This window comes from Nestor notabilis, unplaced genomic scaffold (assembly GCF_000696875.1).
Source record: "Nestor notabilis isolate BGI_N333 unplaced genomic scaffold, ASM69687v1 scaffold18366, whole genome shotgun sequence".
NCBI classification, from domain to species: Eukaryota; Metazoa; Chordata; class Aves; order Psittaciformes; family Psittacidae; genus Nestor; species Nestor notabilis.
Genome location: NW_009931646.1, coordinates 580 through 21,645, shown reverse-complemented (window position 1 = coordinate 21,645; position 21,066 = coordinate 580). Strand labels below are relative to the sequence as shown.

Genomic DNA, 21,066 nt, shown 5'->3' with positions numbered 1-21,066 from the left:
TGTCTTCTCTGACAATAACATCTCTGACTTTCTGGAAATGAAAAAAACAACCTATCTAGTGTGGCTGCCCATGTGCTCCCTTTGGGGAAGCAACCTGGCAGCATCAGGAGTGGAACTGCTGGGCTCCAGCTTAGCACAGCTCCCTCTTTACCATCTTACTCACATTCCAGGAAGCGCCATGTTTATTTGCTATTACCGGTTTGGCAGCAGGCAGTTGCTTGAGCAGTTCATCTTGGATCTCTCCCCGTTTCCTGCTGCATTCATTTTCCTTCCCTAGGACATTTTCTTCCGGGGTGTGTCCTAGCTCCTGGAGGAGATCTTCTCCTTGAAAGAAGAAAAGCACTCAGGAATAGCTCTGGTTGGAAGGGATAGCTGGGGATCTCTGCTCCATCTCCTGCTCAAAGCAGGGTGACGTCAGAGCTGGCTCAGGCTGCTCAGGGCCTTGTTCTGTCACATTTTTTAGCTTTTCCAAGGATGCACAACTTAACAGTTTAACTCGTTCTAATGTTTGACCAGACTCCACCTAATGCTGTTTCTTTTATGTCCAGCTCCCATTTCCCTTGCTGCAACATTGTGCTTTCACTGTGCTCCTTTGAGTCTGGCTCTAGCTTCTCTATATCTCTTCTATTAGGAAGTAGAAGAAATGTATGAACAGAAAAAAACCCAAGCCTGCTTATAGAAGTCCCAGTTGCCTCTACAAATCCACGCTTCCCATGGAGTGCTCCTGAAAGGGAGGTGAAACCTCAGGGCAAGCTTATTGTGTGACACTGCTGTTCTGCTCACAGGTCCCCGCTGGATTGCTGTACCAGGAGAACTTCGGGGGTATGAAGCAGCCCATAAGCGATACGGCCGCTTACCATGGAAAGCCCTGTTTGAACCAACTATCAAGGTTCTTTCAGAGCCACTTGTCATTTCCCCAGTTATGGAGAAAATTATTCATCACCCAGCATTTGCCAGTCCAGGAAAAAGCCTGTGGTAAGATCCGTGAATTAAATTGCAGTGTGACGACCTCTGTTCCCTCAGCATCAGATCCTTCCTCTGGCATGATGGTATTCACCGAGCTCCAGCACAGGCTGCTGCTCAGTGAATACTTGTTATGCGGAGGGAGGGCAAAGAACTCAGTTTCTAAAAGCCGACATCATTGGGTAAGAAAAAGAGATGGGTGCTGAGGACAGAGTTAGCACATGCTGAAAACTGATGGATGTTTTCCTTTAACAGCCCGCTACTTTGTGATGGTCAGAGGTTTTTGAAGCGTGGAGAGACTTTCAGGTGGCCAGCGCTGCAGCAAACATTGAAGGCTGTAGCAGAAAACGGAGCTACAGCATTTTATGAGGGACAGATAGGAAAGGCCCTGGTGGAGGACATTAGGAAAGCTGGTAGGTACCAGATGTAGTTCATACTAACAGGCAAGCAACTGGCTGACAGTGAGTCAGTATAAGGGGAGAGCCAACACATGCCATTCACTTGCCACTTGGGGTGGTAGCTGGCAGGGGAAAGGGCTACCTTTCCCCAGTTCTTACAAAACTTGGGCCTAGAGGAAGGGCTAAAAGCTACTCCTCTGGCATTCACCCACAGTGTTCATGCACTGGCCTCTCCAACTTCGGCTTTGTGATGTCCTGGAATTTGGTAGTAGGTGAAGATATTGCTGTGCTTGGTGGAAGTTATTTTGGAGCATACAGGGATGGTTCTTTACAAGCTTTAACCAAGGCTCTGGTGTAGGCAGCTCATAGTAAGTAGATGGCAGAAGATAATGTACCCATCTGGTTTTCTGTTGAAGGGTCCAATATTTCGCTAGAGGACCTTCAGGCATACAAAGCAGAGGTGTCCTCAGCTCTGAATATTACCCTGAACAATCACACCACAGTGTTTTCTCCTGGACCACCCATGGGAGGTGCTGTGCTCATGTTCATCCTCAAGATACTGGAAGGTAAAGTCGTAAGGGAAAAGGAAAAAAAGGGTTTGCAAAGTGTTGCTCTAGAGCAAAGTCTTGGGCAAAAATGGAGCTGGTGAGCGATGATGGGTGCCAAACCAGGAGCATGACCATGCTGTATGGTGGGATGAGGAACTGGATCATTTTTACCATGTATCATCACATCACCACAGGTGCTGCAAAGGCCAGAGGATACACAATTTTTTGAAAGCTTCAAGAAGAATGAAGTCGTAGCAGAAATCAGTACTAGGTTTGTTCTGTATCCGCATAGAGAACACTTGATAAGACCTGGGATGGCAAAAGGCAGTTCCTTTCAATTTTCTCTTTTACTTCTTAAAAAAACACATTGCTTTGAATCTAACAAAATTGTTTCATCCTGCTCTATAGAGTATAAACTCCATGAAGCATCACTGGCAACGCCCGAGGAGAGGGTGGAAACCTATCACCGCATCGCAGAGGCCTTGAAGTTTGGCAATATGCTAAAACCCACCATGCGTGACCCAGCCTTTTCTGAAGCTCAGGTAAGGTGGCATGGTACAAAGGGGCAGCCAGACACCCACAGCACTGACAGCTTCCTCTGCGCTGCTTGCTTTACAGAGAAGGAGGAGGGCATTCCCATCTCCTGCTTTCTTGATTTAAACCTGCGTCGTCGCCACCAACTCATTTTAGCTTATGTGCTTAGACTTCAGGCAGGCTGCCTACCCTGCCAGCACATGGTACCAAGCAGTGTGCTAACACTCACCTGCTTTGCAGACACAGAAGGAAAGAAACTACTCAGAACTGCTAGTCAAGAGCACTGCAGCTCAGTTGGTGAAGGCAGAGGCAGGATTAGGCCATTTACTCTGCCTGCAGTTCCTGTTCAGCTGTAGCTAGAGCTCACTTGCCTGATAAGGGATGTGCACATGCTCTTGCCAATGTTGATGTGCCTCAGTACTGAGCTTGTTTTGTTTTCTGTGCTGAGAGTAAGCCTGGGGATTCAGGCTGGGGCTGAATACTTCAGGTCCCCAAGCTCTGACTATTGGGGCTGACTGCTCCAGGCTTCCCTAAGCCTCAAGACAGACATGCCTGTCCTTTGGTGACTCTGTGTCCTTGCTGTCATTGCAGGAGACTGTGGGGCCCATGCTGTCTGACGAGCTTGCTGAGCTTGCCAGACACCGAATAGATGCCCGTGGTGACCACCCACTCGCCCATTACAACTTGCTGGAGCCCATCTACAGCCACAGATACAAAAGTAAGGGCACGAGTCACGTCTCTGTCCTTGCTGCGGATGGCAGTGCCGTGTCCGCCACCAGCACCATCAACTACCCGTGAGTAGCCATTACCTCCACGCGGTAACAAGTTGCTGAGCTCTGCTGAGGTTCCGTGGGTTGGGCAAATTCCCACATGCACTAGTGACAGGGAGCTCATTTCTGGGACCAGCACAGCAGCACCTTTTGGACACCCCAGCTGGGGCAATTGTGGCATGGGAAGAGACAGTGGTAACTCACAGGGCACCATGGGTCAGTTCATGTCATCCACAACAGCAGAGCACCCCGCACTGAAAGGCTTCATCTCCCCCTGCAGGTTTGGCTCTTTTGTGTATTCAAACCGAACTGGGATCATTCTGAACAATGAACTTGCTGATTTCTGCATAGCAAACAGAAGCATTCATCCAGGTGAGTGTTATCACCCCCAAAATAAAACACAAGGGGAGGAAATGGGTGTGCAGGCCTTGTATCCCTGGTGCAGGCTGTGTATCCCCTGGGTCTGCCAAGAGAGAGGACGTCAACACTGATGGCAGGATTGCTGGTAATGGTTCCTCAGCTGTGTTGAATGAGCTGCAGCAAGACCTGAATACTTGTGGGATGCCCTGTCCTGTACCAAGTGATGCTTCCTATTTAAGCCTGTGCCATTACGGTACAGTTTCTGTGAGATGGGGGTCTCGGCACAAGGACACTAGCTTCTCTGAAAGACTTGAGCTTCTTGAGGAACGAGCAGCAGCTTGGTTTTCCTCCAGAAATGCAAGAAGGGTGGGGTAGCTAAACTTGTGTGTCTCTCCAACCGCCTTAAGAGCCTCTTCTGCTCTAGGAGAGAAGCCTCCCTCAGCAATGGTGCCTTCCATTCTCATCTCCAAGACAGGAGACATGCTGGTGATTGGAGGAGCAGGTGGAGCCTGGATTATCAGTGCTACTAGTATGGTGAGTGAACAGGTACCGTAGAGGAACACCTTCCACTGTGCATGGGGAGCACAACCTGTCCTGAACAAAAGGAATTACTTTGCTGCTGCTAGTTTTGTTACGTGGAAGGTGGCAGTGAAGAGGGCCTGCTGCAGATTCAGCCTGTCCAGACCTTCTTGCCTTTAGCATTTCTGTGGTAAGAGCAGGGGCTTCAGCTGAATTACACTCCCACCAGGAGGGAACAGGAATGGAGGAAGTGAGAGAACCCACAGCAGTCACCTGTTCTTTCAGCCCTCCCAGCTTTCCAGCCGTGGTCAGTCCCACCTGCTCTTTCTAATCAGCTCTCCTCAGGTCTTGATTCCTTGGTGCTTTGTTTTATTTGCAATTTAGAAGTTACTAAAGGCTGCAGGTTGGGGGTCGGAGTAAGTGCCAGCTGCCTCGCTCAATTCTTTTTGAAAAGGGAAGAAGTTAGAATAATTAAATAGGAGGTTAAGGAAGTTATTAGGAAGAGAGGTATTGGCCAAAACCTTTGGGCCCAGAAATAAACTGATTCATTCATGTGATGGAAAGAACAACAAAAACCCACCACACATACACGCAGAATAAAAAAAAAAAATCTTAAAGAGCTTGTTTAAAGCCTGAAGTCTAAATCAAGAAAACACAGGTAAAGCCACAAGAGGAAAAAGAGAAGTGTTCTTACTTCCACTTTCTTAAACTGGAGAGAAGCAGGAGAAGGAGTCCATGCTAGGACCTGAGCTGAATACAGAAAGAACAACTGTCAATATAAAGATCCATCAGTAGCTATTGAATTCAAGGCCATCACTTTGGCTCAGGGAAAGCATTCTGGGAAATACCATTATGTGCTCACCCTGTTCTTACTCTAGCAGGATTCCTGGTCTGATTCAGTGCAGCCCCTCTTACAGCCCAGTTTTGCCCCATCCTGCAGTCAGGATTTACACTAGAGCTGGTCTGACCCAACACCAGTGCAGAGGCTGGCAGAATGTGACCCAGGTTTTTATTCAGTACCCTCAGTCTCAGGGTTAGATTTGTTGCCTTGCAGGCGATTATAAACAAGCTGTGGTTTGGCTACGACTTGGAACATGCCATTTCAGCTCCCACCATACATACGGAAGGTGACAGTATCCTGTTTGAGGACAGTTTCAGTGAGGTGAGTGGCCTTGTTTGGATCTTCTTCTCCTTCTGGTGAGAAGGGCACTGGTTCTGTAGCTCTCCTGAAAAAAACTTGTTGCGTAAATCTCACTTTCTCAACCTGACCCCTCATACACATCCTTCATTTTCACACCTGGCAATGCTAAGATCTCAGGCCTCTGCACTATTCACTCCATTTCTTCTTCTCTCCCCCTTACAGGAGGTTAGAAGAGGCCTGCTGGGAAGAGGACATAAAGAAAAAAAAGTTAAGTTTGCAATGAATGTTGTGCAGGGAATTTCCAAAGAAGGAAAATGCATCTCTGCTTACTCTGATAAAAGGAAGCTGGGGAAGTCAGCTGGATATTAGGATGAAATGCCATCACAACTCACAAAACCACAGGAGGTAACTAGATTCCGAATGTACTTTGGCTTGGACATGACAGTGTTGCCTGTTCCCATGAGGATGCCTCCGAGAGCATGAGTAAAACTTGTGCTTACACCCAATTCCAGTAGAATGCAAGTCACCCTCAGGCAATACAACAGGTCAGCTGAATAAAACAGCTGGCTGTCTAGAGCTACATCCTCCCTTATCTGATATACAGAAAAACGTATTTCTTGAATGCGTCACCTATTCAGAGAAAGATAATACAAAATGGGAAAGGAAAACTGGTCCAAACCCCACTGGGAACAATGGGATGGCCCAGATGTGTCTTCCGTTCCTGCTGGAGAGTCCTACTTAAGGGTAGAATTGGTTTCTTTCAGGCTGTTGCCACAATATGCTCATTATTATTATTGAGACTCAGCAATGTGAAGTAACTATTCTGCTTATGAAGCTTAGAAGCAGTGTCTGTATGGTAAGAATTGTAAAATCTTAAGCAAGTGTCCAGACTTAGAAGGTGGGTTTGGAAAGGGAATTAAGAGCGTAAACTCCACTCCCTCTGGTTTCCTACCCAAAGAAACCCTATTTTTCCCAAAGGGGGCAGATGGAGGAAAAAAAACAACCTCCCCAGAGCTTTTCTCAAATACCAGGGTCAAGTTCCCATGATCCCCAAACCCATTTTTCTGAACACTGATGAGCTGTACTTCCCTATGTGCACAGACAATATTGTACATGTCTTTCTGAAAATGAAGCCAAACCAGAGCAAGGCACTAGCTCAGCCCTCCCTTGTGTATTTTAGTTCTTATCTCACAGATAGCCCATGATGTTCCTAGCACCCAAAAAACCAAAATTCCTCTGTAAAAGCCATAACAAGTATTTGTGCATATGCTACTAAAAATAAAAAACAAACCCAAACAAAAAGGCCATCCACACACCCACTTGCAAAAAAGGCCAGATAGGTTTAAAGTCTGTGTTCTTACCCACAAAGTCTGTCCAATAGCGCCATCGACTTGTTGGAATCTCAGCCTTCACTTGCCCTTTAATGCTCTGAGTCAAGTTGACTAGAGCCAGACAAGTGTTTTCCTTCAGAAATTGTACACTAAGAACTATAGCGTGACAGCAGCTGTAGGACAGGGGCTTCTGGTGTATGAGCCTAATGAGAGGGGATTCTGAGCTGCCAGATCATACCTGCAAGCACTTTATCATGCATCTGAAAGATAAGTTTCTTATGCAGAGAGCCAGCTCCATGCACTGCCCCCTCCTTCCTCATCCCAGTGGAATTTACCTTAAATCCCCTCATTCAGGAAGGACTGCTGGTTTCTCTAGTAGCGCTGCTCACTGAAGCCATAGAAGTGGCATAACACCTTGTTAGTCGACATTAAAGTGCAGCTGAATGTGAATGGGGCAAGGGAAAAAGCCTCAAGTTTGCAGGGGGGACAGTTTATAATTCTTTTGGAAGGGGTTCCTTTGGGGTTTTTTGACAGTCACATTCAATCTACATAATTTGCTGAAGTTTTCTACTGTCGATAACTCCTTCCTTTACTTCAGCTACCAGTTCCTGGTTCTCATGTCCGAAATAACTGCCTGTGGGGTGCACTTATGACACTAAACACCATCTGCAGCTCACATTTCAGGGGCACACAGGTTAAAAAGACTAGATGCTGGCTTTAGCGAGATCTGTACTTATTTCTGGCCAGCCCAACTGAGCTAGAGTTTACAAAATCCAACCAAGAATGCACTGGCTGCAGACAAGTAGAGCAGCTCTCGCTTCCATTTTAAGCTCTGGGCAGCCCTAGGCTATGCTCCATCACGTTTGGATAGCTGAAAAAAACAAGTCACCGAGTAACTAAACCTCCAATTACATAGCGTTTTGATTACTTCTGTAATCCAGCCCATCACGTTGCCAGTGCAGTAATATCACAGCTGCTTCCCACCACGAAAATGTGGGAATATTATCTGTAGTCCAGAGCTCACTGCAATTTGACCGCTTTGCTGCTCTTAACACTGAAACTGAACCAGTTAAGCTGTTTAGAAAAACACCAGAGCTTTAATTTGCAAGACAGAAAGGAATGAGATTGCAGATCTCCCACTGCAGCAGTCCTGTAGTCCTCACCAACAAACATCTGTTGCAGCTGAGGTGCACCTCCCATAGGATCTCTGCTCTCACTCTGCCACCTCCTCACCACTGCTGAGATCTGCTTGCGTCTCGAGCCTCCGACTCTGGTGTCTCCCCATTCATGCTCATGTCAACAGGAGAGAATTACTTTTGTACTTAGTCAACTTAAAACATCGCTGTACAGAAGCTGCTCTATTTTCTGATGAAGTCTTTAAATTATAATTTTAATAAAATGGTTTGAACCAGTCTGGGAATTTCTCTTCAAACTGTTGCTTACCCTGACACACAAGCAGCTCTTTGAGAAAGGACTGTGAAGCAGATGTTTCCAGCACTAAGAGTTGTTCATTCTGGAGATTCAGTGCTCTCAGTTCAGTGATGAAAGGTTACAGGATTGCTCCCAAACCACTTCTCATTCTTAAAGGAACAAAATGACTTTAGGTTATTCACAACCACTGCCTTCGCTGCATCTTCGCAACACACTGTCGTCAGTAACAGCTTAGCAAAAAGGAGCACAGAGCACGTCCCTGGCCACCTGTGGTAAAAGCCTCTCATTTACTGGAAGTGATAGAAGCAAATATGCGTGTTAAAGTTATGATTCTTTAAGCATGATTCTTTAAGCTGCTACAAGCAGCTATATATATCAGTTAGATATAGTTAGATATATACATTTATACATACAGCAGTTTTATGTATCAGCTTATAGCAGTTATTGCTACTTATAAACATGCCTAGAGCTTGACAACATCCTGGAATATTTGGCTTTTATTTTAGGCTGAGTATTAGTCCATGTTGGTGGGGGTCCTCCTGCATAGTTACAAACATTCTTAGCTGTTCCATACCGGATATGGATTTCTGGGAGGTCATTCACTGTCTAATTAGTGGAAATTTACCTTCAAAGCTATCCTTAGCTGCAGGGTGCCCTTCTCTAGAGGTTTCATTTCCTCTGGTGTTTCAGGCCTGCAGTATGATGTGGTAAAAAGCAAACCGGGGGGAAAAAACGATCTTGTTTTGGATAATTAACTTTTTTGCTTCATCTTTTCATCAGAGGAGTGAAGAACAGAGAAATACCTCAGGAGAGCTTCTTTCACACAGACTCGCACCATCGCTGTTCGCAGTAGCAGCTGCGCAGGCAAGAAAAATGTGTGACTCCATGTTTATTTATTTAGTTGTGCTCAGAGTTTTACAGGTAGCATCTTCCCTTTCGACCTTCTCAACAGAAATATAAAAAAGTTTGAAGCCATTTCCCCACTTACACACTCATTTCCAACAGCCAACCGAAGTGAAAAGCAAGAAACATCTTTAGTTAAAAGAAAGAGCAGTGAGATTGTGTAGGTTGATCCCGGTCTAGAGCTGGGCTTCTTGCTAAGGCACAGATCTATTAGTTTGTAACTTAAAAAAATCCAGTCCCCAGAGTCCTGTAATTCCCATCTACTCAACAGGAAACAACTGTCTTCTCTAGCAGTGACAGGGACTTTCCTGGTAGCTGACACTGTGCAGGGGAAACACTTCCTGCAGCTTGAGTGAGCTTCTTCAGAAACTCTGTGTACCCAGCTCATGGGTTGAAAAGAGGGAGCAAACTCTTCAAGGCAGATCAGTCTCTTGAAGTAAGTACTGCACGTCCTGGTATGACATGCCTGCCTTAGCAGACTGGTGTGGCATGAGGCACTACTGTCATGGCTGTAGAGAACTGTCCCAGCTCTGTCAACAGAACTACAAGTAAATTTGTTCTTTTCTGTGAGAAGTCCCTGAGTTGTAGACCTAAAGCATCTTCCCCCAAACACACCTCAGCGTCACTGGACCACTGAAAAAAGGAGCCGAGCCACATCAGTAGCCTGCAGGGAAGCCACCTTTCCGGGAATCAGAGGCTGCAGCCCATCCTTCCTCTGTTCTGAGAATGGCTTGCACAACCGCACCACCGCTCACCCACGTGGTGTTGTGTTTCCTCTTCCTTAATTCTTCTTCTATACCCTGGAATGCAGAAGTGAATGAGCACAACAGGAGAGGAGCTGCACATGCGCTGCAACCTGCATCTTCCGTGACTACCCACATGCCTGTATTAGGTGGGTCTAAAGCTAACAGGCTGTTCCTTCTCTTCACTGGGCTGCCCTGCTTTTGAGGAGGTGGAATTGGGAAGATGTGGCAGTTGTGGCGCTTACGTGAGCTACCAATACTGTTCCTGGTCATGGAGCATTCTGCCTTAGATACACACATACAAACAGCCAAAGCTGATTGATCCTGTTTGGGAATGGGGAAAACACAGGACTTGTATAGAGCAGGGCATCTTCCCCAGTGCAGGCAGTTATCTCAGCTGCTACCTTAGTAAGACACTTATTAAACGAGGATCTTCTGTATAGTTTGATGAAGGAAACTGACTTATGTAAGAGTGATTTTTCTAATACAGAGACATAGGATGAGATATATACAAAGTCTGAGGCCTCTGGGACATTAAATTCCTGCGGGTGAAGGAAGCTGCCAGCTGAGGCAAGAGGTATGCAGAGCTAGGCAGATTTTGAAACCTGCTCTCACACTGACAGTGCTGCACAGTCACTTTTGCTGGGAAAAGATTTCCAAGTTTGTTCTCGGGTCTTTCTGTGCATCCTTCAGGAAGCCAATGCTTCAGGAGCCATCGGGAGGTTGTGCAATAGTACAAGCATTTCCCCAGGGTCACTGGATTTAGACTGCTGAATGGTTGGGGCCCTGATGTGGTTGTCTATTTTGCAAGTTCTTTGAGCTAAAGACAACGCAAAAAACAAAAACAACCAAACCAAACTCTCATTTTCAGATGCAGGTCATGTTTGAATGCCCCCCCTCAAACCCATGGAACTTCGTGATTTTCCACAAGCGCATGTCTTCCCAAACCTGGGAATCCAGCCCGTGCAATTTCACACACCCCAGACTTCAGCTACACAAACCTCCTCTATTTGCTGCTCAAGCTCCGTGATACTGGGAAACAGCTGATCATGAATTCTTGGTTCTTCCACGGCTTTCTTCACGTCATAGCCAAACCAGATGGAATTGATGATTGCCTGTGAGAAGCAAAAAGCCTCAGTGTCAGTTACTTGTCTTCATAGAAGCCTGAGCCTTGTGTTGCTACAGGGACATGTTGCTATAGGCAGAGTTATCTTAGGGATGTTCACCAGAGACCATAAGTTTATGGTTCTGGATGCTTTCAGTGGTTCCTCTCTCAGCTAAGCAAAACACAGACAGGTACAGCAAGCCATTAGGAGAGTCCCACACAAAGAGACTGTGAGTTACTGAAGTTAACGTAGTAAAAGGATCAGATCCTCAAGCTATTGTGGCTGGATTTATGATGCTATGATTAAGCTAGTGCTGGCTGACACACATGGCAGTCACCTCAGCAAACACAGCTACACCCTCCTGCTGCTGTGCGACCGGTTTCCGTAAACCTGGTTCATTTCTACATGCTTAAATTGCGATTTGGGGCTGCTGGCAAGTGAAGATAGCTTCAGGATGAAGGGCTACAAAGCTGCTTGTAGTGGTTTTTACAGAGACTTCTTCACTTGAGCCAGAAAGCAAGATGCATGTGATGTGCACAACTGTGTGTGCTGGCACAGGAGGCAGCTTTCTCCTGCAATCACTTCTGGGCTAGCTGTGCATTTGGGTGGCTGCCACAGCAGCCCGCAGAGAGCCTGCCAGTCAGATGGCCTGACACCATGCCTGGCCTAAGGTCTTATTCACCTTCTCTGTGTGACTTTCAGCCAAAGGTCAGGATTTTGGAAGGGAATGGAGATCCAGAGAACTGAAGTCACAAGGCTTCTGCAAGTGGCAAGAACAACCTGCCAAAGGAAAAGACCTGGAGTCCCTGAAGGAAGCGATTACCAGAGCCTCTGTAGCTGTGGCAGGAGTTGGAGATGGAGGTATGGCCTGCAGGAGGCCAGGCAGGAACGTCCCTTTCAAGCACCTGGCCCACAGCTACGGTCATGGCACAGGTGCAGCCCTAAGCCCCTTACCCACAACACTGCCTCTCTCCCACCTTGTCACCAGTTCGCCCATATCACCACATACCAGTGCTGTTGCTGTAGTAATTTTTGTTCCTCCAGAAGCACCAACCACCATCCTGACCTTTTTCGTTTTATCCACCAAGATGGAGGGGCACATAGAGGACATCGGCTGTTTACCTGTTGTGATCAGAGATGCAAGAGGGGCTCAGCTTTCCACCTGCAGCTTACAAACTGCCAGCTCCTGCCCCATGTCTGAAACACAGAGCCTCAGTATCCACCTTCCTGACTAAGCGCATGTGTCTTGTCAGCCCTTGGGGAGCCCACTATCCCCTGTACCCATCTCCTTCATACTCCTGCGACCCAAACTCAGCCCTGGTTCTTCACGTAGAGGCTGAAGGTACCTTTCCTTGCAGTCCTGTCCCATCTGTGATGCAGCTGCCTCCGGTAAACTATGGCACATTCCTTCCTGTCTTTTATTTTCCCTGTCCCTCTCCGAAACATGGGCTAGCAGAATCCCAGCCTGCGTTAGTAGCAAGTATATGGGTCTGCAAGAAACAGTAGTGGAGCAGGCAGATTGCTTGCATTAGGTAGGTGAACTGTATCTACCCAAAGCTGTCTTAAAGCTCCCAAAGCAGCACAGGGAGAAGGCGGAGCAGTGCCATCTAGCTCCTGCTGCTGTCTCCCTCTTAAATCTGTTCAAAGAAATCTTTTGCAGCTCTAAGTAATTTCATTTGACATGTGCTGAGCTCCCGGGGAAAGGATTTCTGGATGTTGGAAGGAGGCAGCCACAAAAGTTGTTCTTTAGACAGGCTCTCCTTCAGGGTGTACTGGGGACGGGTTGTGTGCTTTTGGCAGGGATGCCAGCTTGACTCCCCATCCTCTGCAGAAAGGCCCAGCTCTTGTGCCTGATGGCAGACATGCTGCAAGCCTACCTTGTGGACACCACAGCATTAATTTGCAAGATACAGCCAAAAAGACTGAGTCAGGAAGGTATAGTTCATACCTGGTGCTATGAAATTTGCTGGAGAAGGAGGGATTCCAAATCCATTGGTTATGTAAGGTGAGCTGAAGTCATCCATCTCATCATTAAATATGATTCCACTCACATTGGATCGTACGTCAGAGCCAAAGCTAGAGAAAACAAGTTGGTGCACATATGTCAAAACTAGAGCAAATCCAGGGGAAACGTCAGGTGAATTACTGCAATGTCAAACCTGGAATTTGATTGGAATTACTCTCCAATCCCTCCTGTTGTAAAGGACGTTCTGTCACCCCTTTGGGGAAGGAAGCAGTTTATACCATGAGTACACAAAGAGGAAAGGCAGCCCAGAGCCCTGCTGTACAGCTCCCTAGTAAGGACCCCAAAAGGAAGAACAGCACAGCTGCTAAATAAAGCTATTTCCCCTTCCAGCGGGCAGAATGGCACTCCATCCAGAGGCAGCCTAACTCACAGGCTGGCACACTGGAGAATCGCTGAGGAGCTGCTTTGCTGTGTCAAGCTGGAGATGTTTTCTATGGACAAAAACAAACTTTTGCCCCCCAAGCTTTGAGCTCCACACACGGACCGCAGCTCTTCCTGCCAGCACTCGAAGATAAACACTGCACTTCCAGGCCAGCTGTATTAGCTCAAATTCCTGTCTGGGGAGGCAGAGGCAGCAGTGATATCACTGCTTATTTTAAGATCCCGATGCAGTGCATGGTTTCTTGGTGGGTGAACGCCACATGACAGAGGACATATCTTGTCCTCTGACCCAAACACATGGGCCTCAGTGTTAAGAACTGACCTGCAAGCTCAGCAGACGTGCCCATCAACTACCCCGACAGAGAGGTGACAGTTCAGTGATGTTTTATACCAACCACAGAACCACCACTAGGAAGACGGCAAAGGCCTACACGGAAGTAATGTCCGAGCTCATACTATTGGTTGATGGTGCTGGTGGCGGACACAGCACTGCCATCATCAGCCACAATGGAGAGGTGGGATGTACCGGCATTATCTCCAGTGTAATATACTGGCTCATAGTAGTCAACTGGATGGGAGGTGTTGTCTGTGATTCTCTTTCGGAGACTATCCGCAAAGAACTCAGAGGTCATGTTTCTGATCGCCTGTCAGAGAAATCCAATGCAGTTACTCAGCAGATTAAGTTTAAGAGACATGTAGTTATGAGGCTGATATCCAATACTTCAGAGCACAGAAGAGTGGCAAATCCCAGCAGTGAAGCTATAGTTTTCCAGCAGGGGCATTCCTCCTTCTTGAAAGATGGACATTGTACCAAAAAACATTTTAAGCAGTCACAAAAGCAGCTGGTACAATGCAGCCCTTTGTGTAGGGAGATAATCGGCATCTAGCATTGCAGGTCTATGGAAAGCTGTCATCACTGTGCATCAACACTGCTGTAAGGCGTAGGCAAGCAGTGTTTACGCTTGCTTCAGAGGTGAGAGGAAAGGGATTGAAAGAACTAAGCCAAGGCAAGCTCTGCTCATTGCTCTGTAAACAGCAAATTGGTATTCATCAAGCTGGGCTGGGCTCAGATCCTGCTGCTTTTGCAGGGTCACAGAAGTAAAAGCACAACGTGTGAAGTTGGGAAAAGCAGGCCTCCTGCCTCACCCCTTCCCATATGTTGGTCCATTTACTTTAAGCAGGACTGTGGTTAGAGAGCCACAGGGATGTCATCTAATAAGGCTTCAAGCACTCTGAAAACAGGGAGGGTTAGCCCTGAGTATACTCAGATGCTCCTCGTGAATTAAGGATTTTGCTTTTCCTTACATCAGGAAGGTTTCCTCCATTTATATCCCTCATACTCAGCCATGAGTCACACAGGACTTCACGTTTGGATTCAGAGATATTACAGTGCCTGCAAATGTCAGGTGGCACAGAGTGTCCCTAACATAGTTTTAGTCACCCATAAACTTTAAGCCATGTTCCAGCCAGTCTTGGTGGTGCAGAAAAAAAAGGCTTTTGCCAGGTACCTCTGTAATGTTGACAAATTTGGGATCTCCCAGTAAAGTCCTCTTGGCGTAGGCAAAGCGAAAGGCCTCCACAATGCGGTGGTAAGTCAGACCTTTCTTCTCCACAGTTTTGATGCTGTCAGCAGAGAAATTATATCCTGGCAACAGAAGACAAGTAATTGTAAATAACAAAGGAAGGCACATGGCCAATGGATTGCAAATAAACCTGTGTCAGATGGTATAATCTTGAAGCCCAGTCTCTCAGAGATATAGTCACTGAACTGTCCTAATCTCCACACAGAGAAAGTAGGAGCTCTGGTAGTTTTGAGCACTATGGGAGTCACCAGCAGGCTTTGTACTTTGCAGACATGTTTTCCAAAAAAAGCCTCAAGTACAAGGTAGTTTCCACACATGCAGGTATGAGGTATCAGGGAAGTGCCCTAGTCAGGAGCATATTTTCCCTCTCACACCTGTGTTTCAGGTAGGAAGGAGTTTGCAAGAGAAGAAAAATGTTTTCAGGTCAAAATCCCTCCTGGGGTTTTACAGACTTCCCACCTGCTGCAGGGCCATCAAGCGAGTCCCAGCTCCCAAAACCAAAAAGGTGTTGTCTTTGGCGCCCCCCTAGTCCCTCTGCCTGTAAGGTACTGCCCAGTGGCTCTCACCTTTCAGTATATTGAGGATGAGGGCGAGCACGGGGCCGCTTAGAGGGGCACTAGGTGTGTAGAGGGTAAACTCCCCAAGCGTGATCTCTATGGGGTCTTCTATCACTGTCGCATTGTAGTCCCGCAGGTCATCCAATGTGACAATTCCCCCTGGAATGGAAAAGAAAAGGAAACTGTAAGTGTGGGTTTAGGTGATCTCTGGTAGGAAGAGAAGGCAATATAGTCCATCACTGTGCGTCACAGCAAGGACAGGAGGGAACACAGACAAATCCAAAGAAAGCAAAGATGGGTGCACAAGAGATTAATTTATTCCTTGATGGCTCCAGCTGAGGCTCAGGTAGCTAAGCTTGCAGTTGGGCTGATTTACAGCAGCCAAAAATCTGGTCATCCCCCTTTTTTTGTTTTATTACAAAGGACACCAGCAATGTCAGGTAACAACATCCTTGAGTCCTGTTTACAGGAGGAGGATGCAGCTTTTGGGTGCCGATGCTTTGTGCTACCCCACAAGCAGCATTACTTCTGTGTTCTATTGCCTTTCTTAACAGAAAGGGGAAGAGAGTAGCTCACCACCACAAATGACTTACTCGTACGAGGTCCATTGAAGCTCCCCAATGCCAGGTGATAAGGATACGATACTACCACCATCTAGTGGTATTGGGAAATTAAACAAGCTCGGAGTTTACAGCACCATGTCATGTTTTAGGTAGAAACTTGTTGGGTTCAGGCTCAGTAAACAGCACGCATCCACTGTCTACGTCCAGAAACACACAGGCTTGCTAGACTCTATGATACAGAAATGCACAGTATAACACTGTCCAATTCTGACTGAGTTTCAAACACACCCATTAGAGTGCTAACAACTTCTCTTGGGTGTCCTGTTGCCACAGTTCTCAGAAGCAGCATTTTGGGCAGCAGGCTTGACCCGCTTCCAAGGCTTCTGCAGGACACCGGCTCCTCACTGGGTGCTGCGCAGCAGCAGTCAGGTCACTCAAGCTGTTTTGGATAGATGTCCTGTTTCTCACCTACACTGTGGATGTCATCGATGATCTGTTTTGCCAGGCTTCCTGTGTAAAAGGCATCTGCTCCTTCTCTGGCTATAGTCTCGTATGTGTTGGCTAGTTTAGGCATCTTGACGATATCGCCCTCATGCAGAATTTTGCCTCCTTTGCAGAACACTTCGCTAACGGAGAAAGGAGATTGAGAAGATCAGATCTGTGAGACAAGTTCAACACTACGTGTACCTGTACCAGCTGACACTGTATTCGAGTGTTCATGCTAGAGGCTTCTTGGAGAGAAGAGAAACTGTGTAAGCTATGCCCCAGGGGTCCTGACATCTTGCAGGAACAGTGGTTCCTGACCTGAGATTCCACATTGCTCAGAATTTGCGCAGTGAAGCCTGCAGGACGATGTTTTTCACCAAGCCAAGCCACCCTCCCTAGCTGCCCAAGGGGCCAACAACTGCCTCAGGATGCCCAGGAGGGGCCATAGTCCTTGCACTCAATCAGTTCAGTTCAGAGCACAGACTATGAAGCTATGAGGCTCAAAGCTTCCAGTGAGCCCAGGAGAATGTGTTTCCATCCCAGTTTGCCAGAGCACTTTGAGGCAGACAGTGTCATCTCTAGCTCCCTTATCACGGATCACGAATGTGTTGCTGTGGACCTGCCAGGTAGAAGTACAGGACATGGGCCCAGGCTGTACATCCCAACTGGACTGGAAAGCAGCTTGTAGCTGGCAGAGATTTTAAGGAAAAAAGAGGCTTAAGCATGATCTCTAGTAGGGCTGGACACAGAGAGTAGGGGTTTGACTGTAAGAAGAAGTGGAGGAGTACTGAAAAGCCTTTATGTTCATAGTCAGTGCCTGAAGTGGATGGTCAGAGGCATTGTTTGAGGAAGGGCTGGCTGGAGACCAAAATTCCCACTGCCTGACAGCAGGAGAAATGTTCAAGGAGACTCTGCAACTGCCCCAAGTGCAGGTAAGATTAGCTTGAGGTACTTACAGCACAAGAAAAAGCTGAGGATTCAGAAAATACATTGCCATCTGACAGATTTGTCGCAGCATGTACTCTAATTCCACCTTTGCTCAGACAAATGGACTTTAAAAGACCAGAATTTATCTCTCTTTAAAGGTCAAGACCGAACATTTCTAAAATTGGCCACATTATTTAGCACCGCCAGGTAGCTGGAATAAGGCACAGTGAGTGCAGTGAGTGCACAGTGAGTCAGTGAGCGCAGTCACTGGAGGGGAGACACACTCCTCACAGATGCTACATTACACAATCACAGAGACTTTTCAGCTAGGTTGCAGTTACCCCAAATTTCTCTGCAGAGAACAGCAACTGCTCTACCTATACCACAGTGAGACTGCTCTACCTACCACAGTGAGGGATTGCTCTCAATTGACTCCTCTCTTGATTTGATGGCTGCTGCAAAGCCTTTCCCAACAGGGAATCCTTCTCTTGCCAACTTGATGCTGGGCAGAAACAGGTTTTCCCATGCCAGTTTGCCATGACGTTTGTGAGCCAGTTCATACCCACGGATTTCTCCTGGCACAGCAATGGACAGTCCTCCTGGAGCAGATGAGGAGTGTATGTATTAGTGTTCCATAGCAAGAAAAGAAAGTGATTAATAGAGTACAAGGTAGAGCAGGCTTCTCTGTTAGCCCTGTTTTTAGGCAGGGCTTACTTATACTGCATCTACTACCAGCTCCTTTTATGCGGACAATGCTAATGGAATTACTCTGTCTGACATAAATATGCCTATGTATTCTGGACTGCATCACACAGAGGTTGAAACACCTCTGTCCTCTTCCTGTTAACTCACGTTGTTGGGTCGTTTCCCTTCAGTGGGCTCTGTACCAGAGAAAAGCTGCTCAGAACACAAAAGCTATCATGGCTGTCTGCAGTTTCCAGTCACTCAGAGGAGAAGACACTACAGTAGGACACAAACACACTTCATCCAAAAACTTGTTTGCAGCATTGTAACTACAAAGGGATTACCACATTGCACACTGATGCAGCAGTTTGTTTCAATCCTGTCTTTATTGGCACCTCCCTCAAGGTCAACACACTTCTCAAACCCCCTACAAGATGCTGTTCCTCCTTGGTTGCAGGAGTGATTGTGAAGAGAGGTAGTTAGCATTTCTTTCTGGTTTTGATTAGGAAAAAGTGCCCTGAAAGGAAATTAATTCTTCTCTGGAGCCCCTCAACCATTAATTGAAGCCACCACAAAAGGTGTTTAGGGAGGACATTAAACTGACAAGACCTAAGTTGATCCACAAAGATTTATTTGAAGAGGCGGAAAGATAGAACAGGTCATACTCAGTGCTTTGGATTCACCTGCATTTTCATAAAAAGCAGAAAGTGCTGAGGTGAATAACTAGTTGGAAGGGCATTATTTTTAGCTTGCGTTGTCAGGACAGAGTTTGCAGATTGTGTAAATTAGAGGACATTTAAGTCCTGAAGATAGGCAAGAACCTAACCCATTCTTAATTTCGACATGTCAGTAGTAGCTGATGGTGTTACGTGGTCCCCCCAAAGCAGTGAAATAGCCTTTGCCATACCTTTCAGAGAAAGCTCAGTGTTGTTCCCAAACATGTCCTCAGACGCTCTTTTTGGAGCCACCTCTCTTGCATTAATGATTTCCACTTTTCCTTTAATGACAGCAAGGAAGACAGTATTTAGTTCTGGACTCAGTACACAGGCACGGTCTCTGCTGAAGTCTGATCAATATGAGCCAGTTTCTTGGCAATTATTTTGAGGACAGTGTGTTCCCTCAGAGGCTGTGAGAATCAAACTTTTATCCTCACTCAGGTAGGATAAATCACCTGCTTTATTAAACAGTTATCAAACTGTACCAGATGTGTATGGCCCTGTCTCTTACCTGTACTGCTGTAGATGGTAAAGAAGAGACCCCCTCCAATGCCCATGCTGTGAGCATTCATGAGTCCTACACAGAGCAGAGCTGCAATTGCAGCATCCACTGCTGATCCACCTTGCTGAAGGATGTCCCTGTGCAGCAGAAGAGAAGGCATCATAGGGTGGCATGTTAGTGTCTCAGCTACCTGTGAGCAGTAGATTAATCTCATCAGAGAGGCTATGACAGATTCTCTAATGCCCATTTGCTGATAGGCTCCGCAGGAAGGGAAGTTTTGAGCTTCTATCAGGTTAGAGAAGAGATCCTAATGGTCTAGGTCCAGACCAGGTCAGCCCTCAGAGACACATCCACACTAGTTTGGAAACACCAAGATGTGTCGAAGTGCATGTGGGGGCAGGCATCCCAGGCACATGCATTACACATGAGAAATAACAACACTCAGAGGAATCCAAAATCTCAGCCTGTGCATCTAGGAAGATAGCTTGATAAATGGATTTTAAAAGGAGCTTGGAAAGCATCTCTTGTGCCCATTGTTCATGCAAGATCTAGGAGCTCTTTGCCTGCAAGGTTGTCTTTGAGAAAGTGCAGTAACTTTGGTCAGGAATGGTGAAAGCTCAGGCTTTATTATGGCCTCCTCTGTCTGCAGGGAGTTTAGAGACTATCTTGTGCTGGTCAACTGCCAGGCTTGCACCTGGACATTGGGGAAACAACAGTTTTATCTTGTGTAAGAGCTAATGAGAGTCACAGAACAATTGGTACCTTCCAATTATCGAGCACTGCCCCGCGTCTGTAGCCACAGCTGCCTTCTTGTAAGTGTGTGTGTCCCCTGAGTCAGAGCGCAGCCCAAAGAAGAGCCCCAGGAACAAGATGAGCCCCAGCAGGGCTGCAGTCAGGACTCCAGTCACCACATAGCACTTCTTCATCTTCCTGCGAGACGAGACAGGATTGTCAACCTTGCTGCTTCTGGGGTGCATGGGCACTAGAGAGCAGATGATCAGGCGCAAGAGCAGCCTTTTATCTGCCTTCTTTCATATTCACTGTTTCCCTCTCTACCCTCCCCCACCCCCAGCAACTGAAGCTCTGCAAATGGAAGTGGCCAATGGGAGGCATGAGCCCAATTCTGTCCTCCTTGACAGTCACAACAGGGTGATGTCCTGTTTTTAAGTGGACAGAGGATATTCAAGATGTCCTGTTACTGTTACCTTTCAGTAGTGATAGGACAACCCAGTTCTTTATGACTTTACATTCTGAGGATTTCAGATGCTCAGCAAGCATTTAATTTCTGCTCTTGCTTTGGAGAACAGGGGCCCAGTGTCAGATTGGATTTTATCCAGTTGCTAAATCAAGTCACCAATACCAATCAGACTCTTCACCAGATTCCCCCCTCCTTTGCCGCCTTTGTAATGTCGAGCACTTTGTAAAGTCGAGCACTGCATCCTGCCCCCGCCCTGGACACAGCCTGAATTTGATCTTTTCCTCCCTATTCTTAGCCACATGGTGAGGCTGTATATGACTCCTTCCCATTTTTCCAGCCCTTGAGCTGTGGGCAGCGCATGGCTTCCTCTTCCTCTGAACCTCTGACGAACAGGGTCTTACAAATATTTGCTCACTCAGATTCATATCAAGACCTTTTCTATGGGCATTGCCAGTACCATTTCTCTATGCCCCTGCCATCACTGTGCAGAACAACTATTTCTAACAACTCCAAAGCTTTTGTCAGCTTCCCCTTTACCCATTCCTGTCATTCTGTTTGCAAAGTGATCTGCTTCAATGAGCATCCCAGGATTTCTGGAAGCTCTGACGTGTTACCAGCAATTAAAAGGCCCCCAAACCAGCAACTTGTGTAAGAACCTGTCTTACAGGAGGTAGGTAACCTCATACACCAAAAAAA

At 46.8% G+C, this 21,066-nt stretch overlaps 2 protein-coding genes across 2 annotated transcripts; one reads left to right on the top strand and one right to left on the bottom strand.

Annotated features, from left to right (window-relative positions):
• Positions 1-747: 747 nt before the first annotated feature.
• On the top strand, positions 748-5,602 carry GGT5 (gamma-glutamyltransferase 5; the record flags this gene model as incomplete). Its single annotated transcript, XM_010016007.1, has 9 exons — positions 748-975; positions 1,219-1,376; positions 1,778-1,927; positions 2,318-2,451; positions 3,035-3,237; positions 3,494-3,585; positions 3,998-4,107; positions 5,147-5,254; positions 5,456-5,602. Coding segments are annotated over 9 exons (1,330 nt in total), but the record flags the coding sequence as incomplete, so codon positions are not given.
• A 3,952-nt stretch (positions 5,603-9,554) lies between these two features.
• On the bottom strand, positions 9,555-20,139 carry GGT1 (gamma-glutamyltransferase 1). The gene is made up of 12 exons (XM_010016006.1): positions 19,935-20,139; positions 19,182-19,309; positions 18,862-18,951; positions 17,677-17,869; positions 16,326-16,483; positions 15,304-15,453; positions 14,663-14,799; positions 13,611-13,798; positions 12,696-12,823; positions 11,757-11,869; positions 10,643-10,756; positions 9,555-9,698 (listed from the first exon to the last, which is right to left on the bottom strand). The coding sequence occupies exons 1-12, from the start codon at positions 20,096-20,098 to the stop codon at positions 9,555-9,557; spliced, it is 1,707 nt and encodes a 568-aa protein (XP_010014308.1). The 5' UTR covers positions 20,099-20,139.
• Between the last annotated feature and the right edge of the window lie 927 nt (positions 20,140-21,066).